The 18,185-nt window shown below is 36.7% G+C and overlaps 1 protein-coding gene across 8 annotated transcripts in view; it reads right to left on the minus strand.

The window, feature by feature from the left end:
- Positions 1–13,423: 13,423 nt before the first annotated feature.
- Positions 13,424–18,185, minus strand: part of U2SURP (U2 snRNP associated SURP domain containing) — a 52,358-nt gene continuing 47,596 nt past the window's right edge. For 6 of the 8 annotated variants that reach the window (XM_010341556.3, XM_010341555.3, XM_010341554.2 and 3 more), the window contains 3 exons: positions 16,531–16,649; positions 15,158–15,334; positions 13,424–13,966 (listed from right to left, as the gene is read on the minus strand). In XM_010341556.3, coding sequence (XP_010339858.1) covers positions 13,828–13,966; positions 15,158–15,334; positions 16,531–16,649 — 435 coding nt within the window. In that variant the 3' untranslated portion in view covers positions 13,424–13,827. Of the gene's footprint in view, positions 13,967–14,902; positions 15,058–15,157; positions 15,335–16,530; positions 16,650–18,185 lie in introns of all 8 variants that reach the window. The other 2 variants (XM_074405922.1, XM_010341557.2) reach the window with 2 other exon arrangements.

An 18,185-nucleotide genomic window follows, 5' to 3' on the forward strand; every position in this document is an offset into this window, starting at 1 on the left:
GATGCTGGAGAGGATGTGGAGAAATAGGAACACTTTTACACTGTTGGTGGGAATGTAAATTAATTCAACCATTGTGGAAGACAGTGTGGCGATTCCTCAAGGACCTGAAAATAGAAATCCCATTTGACCCAGCAATCCCATTACTGGGTATATATCCAAAGGATTATAAATCATTCTACTACAAGGACACGTGCACACGAATGTTCATTGCAGCACTGTTTACAATAGCAAAGACCTGGAACCAACCCAAATGCCCAAGGATGATAGACTGGATAGGGAAAATGTGGTACATATACACCATGGAATATTACGCAGCCATCAAAAACGAAGAGTTCACGTCCTTTGTAGGGACATGGATGAACCTGGAAACCATCATTCTCAGCAAACTGACACAAGAGCAGAAAATCAAACACCGTATATTCTCACTCATAGGTGGGTGTTGAACAATGAGAACACATGGACACAGGGAGGGGAGCACTACACACTGGGGTCCGTTGGGGGGAAATGGGGGAGGGGAGGGGGGTGGGGAGGTGGGAAGAGATAGCATGGGGAGAAATGACAGATACAGGTGAGGGGACGGAAGGCAGCAAACCACACTGCCAAGTGTGTACCTATGCAACAATCTTGCATGTTCATCACATGTACCCCAAAACCTAAAATGCAATTAAAAAAAAAAAAAGCATTTTGCTAAGAACAGGATATGAGAATGTCGGAGGCGAGGGGTAACCTGTGTCTGGGCTTCTTGTGATAACTGGCATGTCCTGAGAAGGACTGGGCTAATTCTTGGTTGAATGTAGGAAAATAACACAGGAGAGGTTCTGAGAAGTTGTGAGGAGGAAAAGGAGAGAAGGGAGGGCTGCTTGTAGTTTTCTCATAACAGTTTTTAATTAGTGAAGGTCTCTTCTTGACCTTTGGTGACGGAGGTAGAGGCTTAAGGGAGGTTCACTCCTAACCTGACCCTTTTTGGGAAGGGGGCAAACCCACACTAAAATCCCTGGCTCCTCCTTGGCTCAGAAGGTGAGAGATGTCTCTTCACCCATGATGATGGGGGTGGGAAACTTAGAGGAGGTACAATTCACAAGAAAAGATTTAGAGGACAAGAACATTAAGGTCCAGTTTCAGATTAACTGCCAGGGCAGGAGGATAGCACAGCATTCCAGCTCAAGAGTCACAGGGGAGGAGAAGGTTCCCTGTAACCATATGCCAGCAAATAGAAAAATGTTTCTACAATAGTAGTAGTAGTAGTAGTAGTAGTAGTAGTAGTAGTAGTAGTAGCAGTAGTAGTAGTAGAAACAGTAGAAAAATGTTTCTTAGGTGGCCTCTTGTCTGGAAGAGGACACTTGATTACTATATATCTATATCTATATCTATCTATCTATCTATCTATCTATCTATCTATCTATCTATATATATATATATATATATATTTTTTTTTTTTTTTTTTGAGACAGATCTCACTCTGTTGCCCAGACTGGATTGAAGTGGTGTGATCTTGGCCCACTGTAACTTCTGCCTCCTGGGAACAATCAATGCTCCCACCTTGGTCTCCCAAGTAGCTGGGATTACAGGTGCACGCCACTGCATCCAGCTAATTTTTGTATTTTTTAGTGGAGACAGTCTTTACCATGTTGACCAGGCTGGTCTCAAACTCCTGACCTCAAGTGATCCATCTGCCTTGGCCTGGGATTACATAATCTTCATGCCTGGGATTACAGGCATGAGCCACTGCACCCAGCCAGCTTGCCTTGATTTTTAAAAATTTATCAGAAATGTCTTCCCATCTATCTTCCCCAATCCTTATCCCACAACATAGCCCCCACTCATACCCTTACACACACACAAACACTAACCTGGTAAAATTACACATAAAACTGAAAACAGTTGAAGATACCCAAAGACTGACATTTAAGTTTATATTATACAATTTCTCTTTTCTAAAAATAGCACAGAGGCCTTAAAAAAAAAGTTCAGTTACAATAGATTCCTACTGGGATTCTTTGGCCTTCTGTCTCGGTTGTCAAAAGGAATCTGTGATCTAGGGACAAGGCTGCCACGCAGTATGGCATGTGCAGATGGGATTGCTTTAGACCCACAAATTTCTTCAGATGACTAGACCAGTTACTTCAGTCATCTTTATAGCCTGCCAAAATTTCCCTGTTTTATATATTCCAGAAATCTTCCCAGCTGGGAGCAAGTAACTGCATCCAATTTGAATTACTTTTTTAAATGACGTGTCACAAATTCCCAGTGCTGGCAAAGATGCAGCAAAACACCCATTCCCCACATTAGAGGAAGTCAAAAATGGTACATTTTTGGAAGGCAAGTTGGCAACATACATCACATGAGCTTTGAAATGTTTATATTCTTTGACCCAACAATTCCAATAATTTTTAAATGAATGAAAACAAAAATGTTCTGCATAATGATGTTCATCATGGCATTACTTAGAAAAGAAAAAAAGGAAAACAACTCAGTTTCTAACAATGGGGTCTTGGCAAAGTAACCTACAGTAAATGATCATTTGTAGTCATTAAAGTTACATTTTCTAAAGTTTGTAACATGAAAAGCTAGGTCCATCAGGTACCCCCTTCCTGTAACTGGAACCTCCAGAAAATAGACAGGAGAGGGGCTGAAGGGTGAAGCCTGGCCAGCCTGCCCCCACCTGTGATTCTGGCTTCCTTATCCTGCCCCCGTCTGCTGTCCTGCTGATTCCCACATCTGGCTTTCCAGATGCACTGTCAATTCTCTGAGCCTCCATAGGCTTCCAACGAACTCCTTTTTTCTTGATTTAGCTAGAGATGGTCTCTGCTGTTTGTACCAAAAGACCCTGACACACATATCCAACCCATTAATTACATCATCAGACTCTGAAAACAAAGTCGCCCAATCCTAATTCTAAAGTGTTTTCCAAAGTATTTTGTGGAGTCTTAGACCCCTGAGATCAGTTGTGTTTGGAAAATACGTAATGTCTCCCGCCTGGGGATATACAGTTCATACTCAAGGTTCTGAGATGTATTGCTATAAAGAAGCCTATTTAGCCCAGAATTCCCCAACTTAGTTGACCACACAACTCCTTTTTCCAAGTAACATCTATTAACACTCTACAGTGCAGTAGGAAGTTGTACCAGTGGATGGCAGTGAACTAAAGACATTAAAGAATGCTTCTATAGTCTACACAATTTATAATTTCCTCCTATGTCAGCCTAAGAGCAACAGGAGTGCTAATGTCCTGATCATCTACTGGTTTGATTTCTGTATGACAGCAGTCAAGTGAAGTTAATCTTAAGGTGAATTCAACCTCTGTTGCAGAGAAAGGAATCACAAGATACAAGGAAATGATGAAGAGTTAAATTATTAAGAGAGCTGCTGTGTTCTTGGAGCATGCTAGATACTGTATTTATATGATCCCATTTAATCTTCACAGCCAAGAACCTCCTAAATCAGACGTCCCCAAACTTTTTACACAGGGGGACAGTTCACTGTCCCTCAGACCGTTGGAGGGCCGCCACATACTGTGCTCCTCTCACTGACCACCAATGAAAGAGGTGCCCCTTCCTGAAGTGCAGCGGGGGGCCAGATAAATGGCCTCAGGGGGCCGCATGCAGCCCACGGGCCATAATTTGGGGACGCCTGCCCTAAATGGTTTCCCTGTTTCTCCTCTTGTCCTCCTCCCATTCTGTCTCTGCACAGCAGCTGAAGTGTCTTTTGAAAACTACATGTCACTCACTCCCTTGCTTAAAAATGGCACGCCCTACCTAACCTCATCTTATACCACACTGTCTTTTCCTCACTGCACTTGAACCTCACTGACTGCTTTCCATTTCTCAACATGCCAACATAGTCTCCCTCTAAACATGCTTACTTCCAGCACCTTTGGCCTGGAACACTTGGTGCCCTATCAACCTCACCAACAGTGTTTCTCCTTGACCACCCTATCTGAGAAAAGTACCCCTCCTCCCTCACTTTCTATCCTACCACACTGTTGTTTTACAGTACATTTTACCATCTGAAATTACCTTGTTCAACTTTTTTCTGGCTCCTCCCATTTGTATGAAAGTCCCAGGACAGTAAGGACCTTTTCTGTTCTATTCACCACCATATATCACCAGTACCTGGTGCATAACAGAAGGTCAACTTGTTGAAGAATCCTGTGAAGGCTGCAAATGAGAAAATGGGCTCAAAAGACCTTGGTTAAACATCTTGACTGAGACCACTCAGCTGGTAAATGATTGCCTTGCAATGGCTGAAGGCTGAAGGGAGTCTTTGGGTCCCTGGAGTCCAGGTATTTTGTTTCATGGTTGGGCAAGTCCCGCTGGGCCACACAGTACAAAGAGCCATGTTTTCAAGGAGGCACTGTGCTTCTGTGAACTTTTTCTCAAGCCTTGTATGAGCTCATCTAGACTCATTAAAGATGATCACAGTCCAAAATTGATCTACAGAAAAAAATCACATTCCATGCAAAATATCTGAAGAACTCAAAGATCCTGAGGTTTAGCAACTAGATCCATTTACATATGATATTATGAAAGTAATTATATGTAATATTTCACCTCTTTACCTCCGTCTTTCTTTTTGCATTGGGCAGTGTTTCAGTCAAAAGTAAGGATCTGTACAAATTTAACAGAGAGAAATACCATCTTACCTAAGACCAGGCAGCTGATCACATTTACCTTATCTCCAACACTCTGCAAGGAAAGAACTCAAGGTTGCAGAGAAAAAGTGGGGAGAATAAATGCATTGCTTGGCAATCAGAAGAGGCAAGTAGGGCAGGGCAAGTCCTCTATTTTCTTCAAAAGTTGATTACATCCTCCTCTATTTTCATTAAAAGAGTCTGTTTCACCAGAGGTAAACCATTTTCCATAAAGTCATAAGCTTTGCAAGGCCCTCAGGGGTCCTTGGATCCCCAGTGGGTGCTATGCAAGGACACATCAAGATAAACTGACAAAGGGCCCAAGGGTGGAATAAAGAAGGGTAGGTAGGAGTACACTAAAAATAGCTTCAAAGCTTTTTCCCTATAATTCAAGTCATATACAGACATATACAAGATACAAGAAAAGCTATGAAGTGGTGATCTGTGTAGCTAATACTTTGAATTTCACTAGGGAACTTGAAATTCAATCAGAATATATACTGATACTGTCCTCCCAATTTCATTCATTGGGAGGACAGTATCAGTATATCTGCTGATTGATAGTCATGAATAATGTTTTAAGATAAACTATTCTGAAAATACACTAACTGATCTAGACAGTTGAATTCTGAAACTTATGAACAGCATTATAGGCTCTGAAACACAGAGTGGATGGTAATTATCTTAATACCAAACTGCTTTCTCATTTTTCATATATTAGTCATGGTTTTATTATATAATGTAGACAAAATACACTTTTATTACAAAATACATGCAAATAAAGAATATTCTGAGTCTTTACAAGTTCCATGTCCTGTCAGTCATGAGAACAAACAAGTACAAAGATCATTCCCTGCATAGAGACTTTCTCTAACATACCTGCTATTTAAGTCAAATTACACGTTTTCAGGGAAATCAATTCAAAATTAAAACTATTTTTAGATGTCTCTTGAGAAATACTTGATATTTTTACTTTGTAGAACTTACACATATATAGTATTTGGCACAGAATTAGACATGCTTAATATTTTCTGGGGAGAACACATTCTTAAAGTAAGATAGGATGTATCCAAAGCTAAGGATAAGCATTCTATGAAATATGTAAGCTATACATAACATGTAATTTTGAAATTTACAGTTTAAGTTGTTAGCTAAATGTTATTGTGATTAGAAAATATAAAATAGCTACTCAGAATTTTTTTTTTTTTTTTTTTTTTTTTTTTTTTGGTTTTTGATACCTTTCTACATCCTGTGAAAGAGACTGCTTACTTTCCTAGAAATGAAGGATATGACAGATCCTTTATTAAAATGTTAGCACGGCCAAAAGCCACCTGAAAAGCATTTTCCTAAGTGTTCTTAATAAACCCCTCACATGGAATAGCTATTGCACAGTGCAATAAAACAAAATATGCTGAAACAAAAATAATTTTGTTAGGCCATTTTGCATTACTCTAAAGAAATACCCAAGGTTGAGCAATTTATAAAGAAAAGAGGTTTATTCTGGCTTACGGTTTTGCATGCTGTATAGGAATCATGGTGCTGGCATCTGCTTCTGGTCAGGGCCTCAGGAAGCTTAGAATCATGGTGGAAGGTAAAGGGAGAACAGGCATATTATATGGGAAGAGCAGGAACAAGAGAGAGGGGGGCGGTGCCACGCTCTTTCAAACAACCAGAACTCACGTGAACTACCACCACACCAAGCCATTCATGAGGGATGTGCCTTCATGATCCAAACACCTCCGACTAGGCCCCACCTCCAACACTGGAAATGTTACATTTCAACATAAGATTTGGAGGGGATAAACATCCAAACAATATCAATCATCTAATATCACCCTCATGTAATATTTAGTGGCCTAGGTAGCTAAACTATATAGCAAGGCACTTACTCTTTCCCAAAGTCAATGTTTCAGCCATATGGAGGACCCAAATAGTATTTTTAATCAAAGTTGTGCTCTTCTAGTTTGTGCAGTTGTGAGAACGCCAAAGAACTTCATGTGTCCTGACGACATTACTACAAAGTGGTTGATTTCTGAATTGAATTTAAACTGTAATTTCCTTTCCAAATTCCTCAGAGTTTGAACTCTGTATTCTAAAAGTAATTTTAGGGTACATTTCTTATTCTTGCATAATCTGAAAATGTAAATTGTAATTTGTAAACATACACAAAATATGGGAATTCAATTGTACTCACAACACTAGCCCTCTTCTTTTTTTTTTTTTTTTTGAGACGGAGTTTCGCTCTTGTTACCCAGGCTGGAGTGCAATGGCGCGATTTCAGCTCACCGCAACGTCCGCCTCCTGGGTTCAGGCAATTCTCCTGCCTCAGCCTCCTGAGTAGCTGGGATTACAGGCACGTGCCACCATGCCCAGTTAATTTTTTGTATTTTTAGTAGAGATGGGGTTTCACCATGTTGACCAGGATGGTCTCGATCTCTTGACCTCGTGATCCACCCGCCTCGGCCTCCCAAAGTGCTGGGATTACAGGCTTGAGCCACCGCGCCCGGCCTAGCCCTCTTCTTAATTCTCTTACAGGATACTGTTTTCTGTCCACCCATTTTGTGAAAATTGCATACTGCTGCTCTACTCTGATACTCTGTACAGATTTTTCTTTTACTTTGAACTTGGACAAAGAATCCAGTGCTTCATCATACTTTACACTATTCTCCAGGCTTTTTCCACATAACCCCTATTTAAACTGTTTACATTTAGATTTTCCTTTACGGGATTCCTCCTTTCAGGAACTTTGTTAGTGGAATTCACAATAACAAATGACAATTAATAAAAAATATATTTCAAAATCTATGTAAGAGTTTTTCTCACAGGAGAGGAAGAATTACATGTCATCTAAAATACTGGGAAAGCAGATTACAAAGTGGTATTCTATATGCAATAAATATGCCAACATATCACCAACTTTAAATTTATAAAATCTGTTAACTGAAGACAAAACCTAAGGAAATCTTTTAAAGGTATCAGTGCTATGGAATTATACTGTTATTCTTTATCTTGTTTTAGTTATAACATGTTCCCACCATTAGTTTTCAGGAATACTGAATATTTAAGCACCACTGTATGACAACTGTGTGCCAGTGATGTACGTGTACTTTCATCCTTTCAATAACCATTCAAGGTTAATATCCCCACTTTACAGGTGATAAAATAAGATTTCAGAAGATCACATAGCTAGTAGAGACAAATGGCTGGTATACAAATCCAAATATGACTCCACAGCCCAGGCCTTTCCTCTTCCTTCAACATTGTGCCATGCCAAATCTCATTTGAAAATCAAAAAGTAAGTTAATTATTCCCAAACAATTTGGTACACCGTATTTCCCAAGAATGGGAGAAAATAACTTGAAAAAAAATCAAAAAAGCTGTTTTTCCTTTCTCTGAGACAAAAATGAATATCTAATCCAATCACTGAGTTTACTACATGTTAAAATTTTAAGTTTACTTTTCATCGGGCAATAAATAAAACTAAAAAAGCATTCAAATATGCTCATTAATAGTACCAATTCACTACAATTTCAAAATCAGTTTGCTTAAAAAGTGTATTTTGTACCCTATGCTACGAAGGGTTGATATCAAAGTACATCATATGTAAGCATTAAAGAGAACAGACAGCACAAAGTAGTTGGCATATACACCTGGTATTACATGTTCTCTTTCGAAGTTTTACTCAAAATAGAAAATACTGATGAATCACTTGGGCTAAATCATTTTCAAATTCCATAAGAAAATAGAAACTTCAAAGAAACAGAGGGCTTTACAAAGAAAACAATATACATATGCTGCAACATGGATGAACATTGATGATAGGCTAAGTGAAATAAGGCAGTCACAAAAAAAGACAAATACTGTATGATTTCAATTGTATGCTGTATCTACAGTAGTGAAACTCAGAAACAGAAAGTAGAATGATGATATTGAGAGACGGGAGGAAAAGAAAAATGAGTTATTTAATGAGTACAGAGTTTCAATTTTACAAGACACAAAAGTTCAGGAAATTGGCTGCATAATCATATGAGTATACCTAACACCACTTTGTTAAGAGGCAAATTTTGTTATGAGCATTTTATCACAATTAAAATAATTGTCTTTTTAAAAAAGATCCAATGATTTGCTAATATGACAATGACACTACAGGTATGTTTTAAAAACAAAATATTTAGAGATACATCTAAGTTGTTATCTGCAGGTTGATGGTATGTAATGTTCACTGTACTATTTTACTTTTGTAGAATGTTTACAATTTTTCTCAATGAAATAAACAGTAACTTTTTAAAAAGGGAACCGATAAGGAAATGAAATTTCCAAGAGAACCATCTAGCATGAAAATATTTGGTTGTAGTTTAAACATGTAAGATGTAGTAACATTTTAGCCATAACTGATAAACATGTCACATCATTTATTTCACTTGAGAGAAAGCTGCTGAAAAACTAGGTATTTACTGAGCTTGCATTGGAAAAACAATATGGAGAAAATTACGTGAACAGTCTAAGTTTGCTATGAAAACAATGTACTTTTATTAAAGTAATTAAAAGAAGCAACAAAAGGAAAATTTCACAAGCTTTGTTTGCAACTATATAATCTTTATGTAGAAAAACTATAAAGTGACAGTCTGATCTGGAAAGCAGCTCAACAATAAACCTAATCCTTACGTCAAAAGTAACTAAATTATAAGAATCGGTTCACCCAAAAGAAATTGTCTTACTGTAGAATATTTTAGCCAAGCTCACTTCAACTATATTATTCTAACATCTGACAAACTGTCTTTCCTGATATTTCAAATCACCAGAGATGTAACAGACAAGAACCCGCTGAAGTAAAAGAATAAAACACAAATACTCCAAGCACAATTACATGTGACATGATGAGTGCATTTAATCTACAATCTACAAAACTATACAAATAACCAATTATACATATAATCCATTTACATTGAAGCTCCATGAGGTGGTACTGAATAAACACTGAGGCATCAAATTTTCAACAATGAACAAGGCTCACGGAACAGCAGCACATTCCCACCTTTTAGTCTATAATCACAACAATTCCCCTGGGATTTGTACTTATTTGTATAAGTCCTAGGAAGTTGATAATAAAAATTTTAAAAGTCAAAAGGATAATGAATTAAACGCACCTTAAAATCTATTCTAAAACATGCGTGTGAAATATGAAGAGACCAAGCACTTTGTAAATGTGAAATTTGTATAGTCACATGTTCCTTTAAACTTATACTAGTACCTTCGCTAGTATCTGCACAATTTCCTGTGATTAGGCTTTTCACTAAAACGTAATAGAAGAGGAAAACAATAAACAAAAAAAATCAAACCTTATTTTTAAATTGTACAGTCTTAGAAAAGTGGCATTATTTATTTTTAAAACCAAACTTCTCTGTTAAAGAAATCACATTGTGTGGTCATCAGAACAGTTTAAGTCACTTTGGCAATACAGAGATTTATTTACCCTTATTATGAATGATAATAATGATGATAAACTATTGTCATTTTTCAGAACTTATGCCACCATGGAGGCAAATACGTACAGAATATTCTAATAAACCTAAATTTAATCATGGTTAAAATTTCTCCGAAGTATTTTCAAGTGCTCAAGAATATTAAAATTTGGGGGGAAACACATAAGTCATAAATAAGCAAGTATTCTCTCCAAGATTCAGTAATAGGGATAAAAGTCTCAGGGTAAGCCCACAAGAATGGTCTGTAATAAAGAAAAATCAAGGCCAGGCACAGTGGCTCACGCCTGTAATCCCAGCACTTTGGGAGGCCGAGGTGGGCAGATCACGAGGTCAGGAGATCAAGACCATCATGGCTAACACAGTGAAACCCCATCTCTACTTAAAATACAAAAAACTGCCGGGCGCGGTGGCTCAAGTCTGTAATCCCAGCACTTTGGGAGGCCAAGGCGGGTGGATCACGAGGTCGAGAGTTCGAGACCATCCTGGTCGACATGGTGAAACCCCATCTCTACTAAAAATACAAAAAATCAGCTGGGCATGGTGGCGTGTGCCTGTAATCCCAGCTACTCAGGAGGCTGAGGCAGGAGAATTACCTGAACCCAGGAGGCGGAGGTTGCGGTGAGCCGAGATCGAGCCATTGCACTCCAGCCTGGGTAACGAGCGAAACTCCGTCTCAAAAAAAAAAAAAAAAAAAAAAAATACAAAAAACTAGCTGGGCATGGTGGCGGGCGCCTGTAGTCCCAGCTATTCAGGAGGCTGAGGCAGGAGAATCACTTGAACCCAAGAGGCAGAGGTTGCAGTGAGCCAAGATCGTGCCACTGCACTCCAGCCTGGGCGGCAGAGGAAGACTCTGTCTCAAAAAAAGAAGAAAAATCAGGTCTGTATAATTTCTGCCACCTTCAGCAGAAAAGCCAAAAACATTCTGAGCCAAACAAGAGCATCTTTTGAGTCAGCACTTTTTGCTGTGTTAGTTCTTTAATTTCTAACTTCTCAACATGTTATAGCTCAGAAATTCCTAGATGCTTACTATCTGTAATAAGGAACTACAATATCAAAGACTAAATTCACAGACATGATCATTTTCCATCATAGGTCTCTCTCTCTCTTTGGTAAGAGACTTACTCATTTTCTCTCACCTATAGAAAAGAGGGGAGTTAAAAGTCATTAACCTAGTAAACAATCCCTGTGTATAAACATTAAGTTGGAGGGTAAAAAGCCTAAGTCATGCCCTTTATAAGAACCATGGATAACCACTCTGGCATGTAGCTGTGGCAGAGGACAGTAGGTGTCTACAGATGGAACATGGTCTTTCCTGTAACTGGAAGACCATGCTTATGAACATTCTAATCAACCTATAGAAATTTTGCTCTGTAACTTGAGTGTTCTTTAGATAAGAAACATGAATAATGAACTATTATAAAAACATGGTAGAATATCTTCCCCCTTATAAGTCACCAATTTCTGATCCCATTAAACTTTCATAGAATCCATGGGGTTATTAAGCAGGATTACTCTAGATATTTTGTCATGAAGTAAAACTGGAAATAACCTATCTAATAATACCATTTGCAATTCAAGAAAATAAAATCCAATACAATCTAATACTTAAATGAACAAACTTCACAGAATACATATTCTATCAGGCCTAAGAAATCTTCACAAAACAAAGTCAGTTTCACCCACTGTAAGATAAACCATAATACGTATCTGAATCCAGATAAAAAGAACTGTTAAACTCCACTGCAGTAGGAAAAATATTACAAATAAGCACCCAGCACTGACCTAAAATTTTTTTACTCAATCCTGCTTCTCCAGGATCTTTTCTTGAAAGAGAGAGAAATAAGCACCCCTTGCAACTTGACTGGAAAAATTACCTGAACAATTATTTCTAAGCCTATACTAGATACCAGTGTAAGATGGAATGCCAAAATCACCACCAATTCAACACTACCATTATTTTTGCAAAGTAAGGTAGTTACAAAATTCCATTCTCCCAAGCAATGAACAGGGGAGAAAATAATGTTACTTTTTAAATGGCTACATTTATAGGTTTTTGAGTATCAGCACCAAATGTTCACTTTTCATTATTCTAAACAAATCTTAGGAATTAATGTTTCCTAACAAAATGGACTAACAAAACAGTGAATGATAAGGAAATAACTTTCAAGCAGTATTTGCATGCTGCTAAGAACCATTAAGTAAAACAGTCACTGGCTCATTTCCAAAGCTATTATATATAGGTGTGCACAGTGTGAAAATAGTGTATCTCACTGCTCAGCTAATATAGCTACTCTCCAAATCATGGATACAGCATCTTAATTTGTGACTAGGCAAGATTAAGTAAAACAAGTTGAAAAAATTTTATTAAAAAGCAAACTAAATCAAAATAATCCATTGTTAGAATATTTTCCACTTTCTCTTTTAGGGAGGAAAAAAAACCCCAAACCACTGTATAAAGTACCTACATAAAAAACTGAAATCAAGATTCACAAATAATAGTGTCAGTTCAATTCTACATAACCCTTTATTATAATTGTAGCAATATTACGACCACCAACATTATACAAGTTTTATTTCTTCCTTATACCGTAGCAAATTTATTTTCATAATAGAGTTCAACTCTGCAAATGGTTTAAATCAATTTTTTGCACCTTGAATTTACAAACCATTAGATACTAAGTTTGCTGAAAAACATTTTATTTTTAAATTTTACTTAAAACTATAACGAAACCCAAGTCTCTTGGGGGGTGGGGAGGAAACCAACTAAGCTGTTTAAACAGAAACTTGTAAAAAAATATTTTGATGCCAGTGTTTGAAAGACAGCCTACAGAATATTATAAAAAGTAAACTATCATACAAGAGAATTCTATGGCCAAACCTTGTTAGAAAATTTCTTTTACAAATAAACTTCTTTCATGATAGAAGAGGAAATGAAGAAGATATTTAATTTTCCCCTAAAAGTAAGTAGTTACTCACAACATGGGTTGGATGTATGGAATACATATTGCTTCTGTGAAAAAATCTTTTATCCAGGCACCCCACGAAAAAAACACCATGCCATATCTACCTAGTCTTTGATATCTGGGTATTAGTATTACCCAAGAGAAACTTATCAAAGAAAATGGTTAGCAAACCATCAAATAGGAGTTTCAGGTCCCTTAATTTGGATAGTCATCTTCGTAAATATAAAACTTAAGCTACTTTAACACTGGAGCTTATAAAGTGCATCAGATTTATGAAATACAACAGTAGTGCGAAACCAGTAGGACTTTAAGGGACTTAGTATCACCAGTGGGGCAAAAAAACAACATTATAGTTTTCTGTTCAGATTTTATTTGAAATCTAATTCAAATTGTCAAAGCTACAAAAGGGGGAAGACATCTGTATTATTTTTGCTAAGTCACAACATCCTAAAACAAAATATTACTACTGCCAGCAGATCCATTATACACATTTCTGATGAAATTCATTAGCACAATAAAATTTCACCTTGAGAAATAGCCACAATGAAAGTAATTTACACAATATAAAACAATGACAGATCTACAGATGCAGTTACTCATGAGTTTACACATGCATTCACAAACAAACAAACAAAAAACCCCAGGAATGCTCTTTCATTTGATTTTTTGTTTTTGTTTTTTTAAAAAACAGACCATTCAGGCACAAAACAAATGGCATTTCCAATAAGTGACAGCATCTTAAAAATTTACGTCAGTGTTTGTTTTTCTTTGACTTTTTATGAGACCTGTGTGGAGATCTGGACTGGGATCTGGACTTCTTCCCTGATTTTTTAGGGGATCTAGATCGTGACCGCCTAGACCTTTTAGGTGTCCTTGAACCAGATGGTGATCTAAGGAAACAAACAAAAAAATCCCAATTGATCAAAGTATTCACGTGATCAAAACTGATTATCCTTAAACTATCAAAAATTATCTTTAACAGAGCACAGTGAAAAATCACTGGATTAAGACAAAAAAACTTCTAAAATTTAAACTCTGTCTATTGTACATACACACAAACAGATTTATTTTGTACTTACTATGCACTGCATCAATGATCACCAGTAGAGCACTTGTTTATAAAGACAGATTTCTGTGCCTTACCACTGCTCTACTGAATCAAAATCTCTAGAGGTTGGAACTGAGAATTTGCATTTTAAACAAGCTCCTCAAATGACTGTTAATCCCCAAATTTGAACCTTTAATCTAGAAGATAAAGTTCAAAGTTGCACTTAAGATCATTCACAAAATTTAAAAAACACAGCAGCTTTGAAGTTTATCATCCTAAAGCAAACAACTACTGCAGTATCATTCAACGGCATCATTTAAGACACTGTAATTTTTTAAGTGCTATTCATGAAGATTAATCAATAAATATACATGTACATATACATACATATATAACACATACATATATATGCAGGTGCCATTTAGAAAAGGAGAAAGTTTCCTATATATCTAAAATTATGTCAAAAGATTATACTAAAAATAGTTCTAATAATAAAGTACTAGCACATAAAGCAGTTTTAGCTCTCAGGAAAATTCCTCAATGTATCACCAGATAAATAATACATTTCTGAACCATTTTTCTGGAACTAAAAAAGTATATAAAATACTACATACTTTAAAAATAGTATTTATAATACATATTTCCAAAAATCTCTACCCAAGAACTTGCTAATAATATTGCTATGGGGGAAAAAAACGTGTGTTTATTTCAGCTTTGACAAAAATCAAAGAATATTCTATAGAAACTAAAGAACAGAATGAAAAGTAAAGCAGCTAACCCTATTCCACAGCAAACACTGGATATGATGTTTAAAATTCTTGGCTGATCCTCACTTGCTGGAAGCCTTGTACTTCAGTCATGAAAGAGATTGGGATGAGGAGGTGGGAAGGAATAACCAAAAATGAAAGTGTATCTCTTTGGTTTTCTAAAATCCTTTAAAAAAAAAAGTATGCCAACCAAATTATTTTCAAAAGCTGGTGAGATGACAAGGAAATTGGTATCTGAAATATTAGCAAAAATGACTTGCATTTACCTTTTGGCTTTTTTGCTAACATCTCTAGGAGAATCTTTGTGAGATGACCTGGACCGTGAGCTCTCTTTATGAGATCTTTCTGAACGCTCTGATCGCTCCGATTTTGGTGATGGGGATTTCACTCGTCTACCACTGCTACTGCGAGATGGGCTGGGGGATGTACTGTGTCGCCTCTTCCTATGGAACAAAGCCCCCAAAACATACCATAAATGAGCAAAGGATCAGGTATTCATTTTCCTTTACTAAATTAGCTATTAATTGCTACCAGCTTAGTCTAACTTTTGTTCTCACTAACCATGTAATGTTACTTTTAACAATATTCAAAGTCCTTTGTAGCAAGAACAAGTAAGTCTTAAAGATAGGCTGTCAAGAGACAACAAACGAATTCAACTAAATTGAATTTTCTTTTTGCAATAAAAGATATTACTGAAACAACTGGCAAAATTTAATTAAGGTCTCTGGATAGAATATCAGTTTTTTTAAATGTTAATTTCCTAAACTGATATTTTTATTGTGGTTAAATGAATGTGGTTAAGAGAATGGGACATCATGTTGGCAAATTATTCTTAAATGGTTGGAGGTGGGACAGAAGAGGAAGAATAAAGCAAAAGTAGAAATACTTTATTTTAACATTTGGGTAATGTGGGTGAAGGCCATCTATCAATTACACTATTCTTGCAACTTTCCTATAAATCTAAAATTATGTCAAAATAGTAATAAAAGACAAAAAAAGGTCAGACTTTTAACCAATTGGCATAACTTTTTATTTGTAACCATCTGTAGTGTGACTAAGCTAGACTTTTATTTACAATTGCTTGGTCTTTTTATTAGGAAAACCTCGGTTCTGTTAAGGGAAGCAATTTTCTTTGCTAAATCAGAGATTTAGGAACTGTGAGAGTAAAAAATAAAAACAAAGAGAAATGCTTTTCATTAGAAAGAAGACTTGAAGTGAGCTATGGCCTATGTATACAATCTCCTTTCAAGATAAGACTGAGACTCAAGTTTACAAGTAGCAGCCTCAGCACAGAGACTGGAAAAAATACTTATATTGGATACAACAAGGAAGATCTAGCAAGTTGTTTTGTTACTTAAGCCTCAGGTTTGATATCTAATACTGTAACTGAATTCTCACACTGAACTAAGGCTAAGGATACCATATAAACCATGTAAAGGCATGATGCCCCAGTTAACTAAGTCAAGTGCCAACTAAGTGCCCCACTTGTCAGCTACTTCTGCCTCCTGCAGGCAGGATCCAAACCAAGTTTATCATCAACAAACACTTCCAGTTTGCTGGCATCGATGATGAAAATATTATAAAGCACCATTGCAAATCTTGAAACCAGTATATACATTAAATATGAAAAATGTTATACCTTTCCTTCCTTGTTGGAGTACACTCATCTTTTTCTTTCTTGTCTTTGGAGCGAGATTCTAATTTTTCCTTATCTTTCTTGTCTCTTTCTCGTTCTCTTTCTAACTCTTTCTCTTTCTCCTGTTATTTTTTAAAGAAAATGTTAAGTTGTTTAAAAATATTAATCTGGGTTTATAGAACAATCTCATTTATATAACGATATTTTCTCTTATAGGAAATAATTTTTTAAATTATTAAAGTACAATAATACTGTTTTAAAAAAACAAAATCTACTTCTCCAAGAAAACCAGTCATTTCTTCTGCTTATACTGAATAAAACTACTCCTAGCAACAGCAGCTAAACATTTACTGAGTGCTTACCATAAGCCAAACAATGTACTGAAGAACTTTCCACAGGCCATTTCATGTAATCATTTAAAGCAAGCCTAAGAAAATTACTATTATCCTCATTCTAGAAATGAAAATGGAGACTCAGAAAGATTAAGCACCATGTCCTTGGTCACACAGAAGAGTAAAGTCAGAATTTGAGACCAAGCTCTAGAGCAGGCATCCCCAAACTGCGGCCCCCTGAAGCCATTTATTCGGCCCCCCGCCACACTTCAGGAAGGGGCTCCTCTTTCACTGGTGGTCAGTGAGAGGAGCACAGTATGTGGCGGCCCTCCAACGGTCTGAGGGACAGTGAACTGGCCCCCTGTGTAAAAAGTTTGGGGACGCCTGCTCTAGAGTCAGAGCTCTTCCCACAGTGTCCCACCTGCTGAAAAGTTCGAATCAGAAAAAGCTAGCTAACAATGTACTGCCCTTTCTATAATAAGTTACAATAAAACAGTCAGTAAAAAGTGATCCCTCTAAACTATAAGCAAGTTGATTTAATCAAAAAGAGCTATTACCAAAGAAAAAAGGCTGGAAAAGGAAAATGGTTATTCACAATAATCTTCCATCAAAATTCTATTAGATTAGTGGGAAACAAGTATCAATTACACTGCAGTTTTTAAATCCTAACTTATAAGAAATACAAACCGACTACATGACTCCACAATTGTATAAACAAACAAACAAAACATGATTCTACAATTGTATAAACAAACAAACAAAATATTTATCCCCAGATGCTACAACTGCCAATTCTCATTTGAAATTCTGATTTCTGTATATAATTAAATGAGTGGCTACAGACAATAAATCCACAAAACTTAGTTCTTCACTAACAGGAATTTAATTTCTCTGATTTACATGCATCAAGAAAGTTATGTGTTAGCTGATTCTTCTAATTTTTAAAAGGTGAAAACTGCCTATTCCAGAAGTTGACAAACACTTTTTGTACAGAGCCAGTATACAGTAAATACTCTCTACTTTGTGGGCCACATAGAGTCTCTGTCACAACTACTCAACGCTGCCACAGCAGAGTGGAAGCCACCATACAAAATACTTAAGTCAATGTGCATGGCTGTGTTCTAATACAACTATATACAGAATCAGGCAAGGACCATATTCCTTCTCTCCAATTATAATCATAGAGTGCAAGGAGACTAAAGTGGTAATGTAACTATTATTCATTTTGTGCTTGCTACCATCAGGACCAGTGAGCATCTCAGGGTGTAATCTTCTATGCAGATCAATAACCTGCCAGCATTTCCAAAGGGACCCACGGAGTATAGG

This window comes from Saimiri boliviensis, chromosome 9, assembly GCF_048565385.1.
Source record: "Saimiri boliviensis isolate mSaiBol1 chromosome 9, mSaiBol1.pri, whole genome shotgun sequence".
NCBI classification, from domain to species: Eukaryota; Metazoa; Chordata; class Mammalia; order Primates; family Cebidae; genus Saimiri; species Saimiri boliviensis.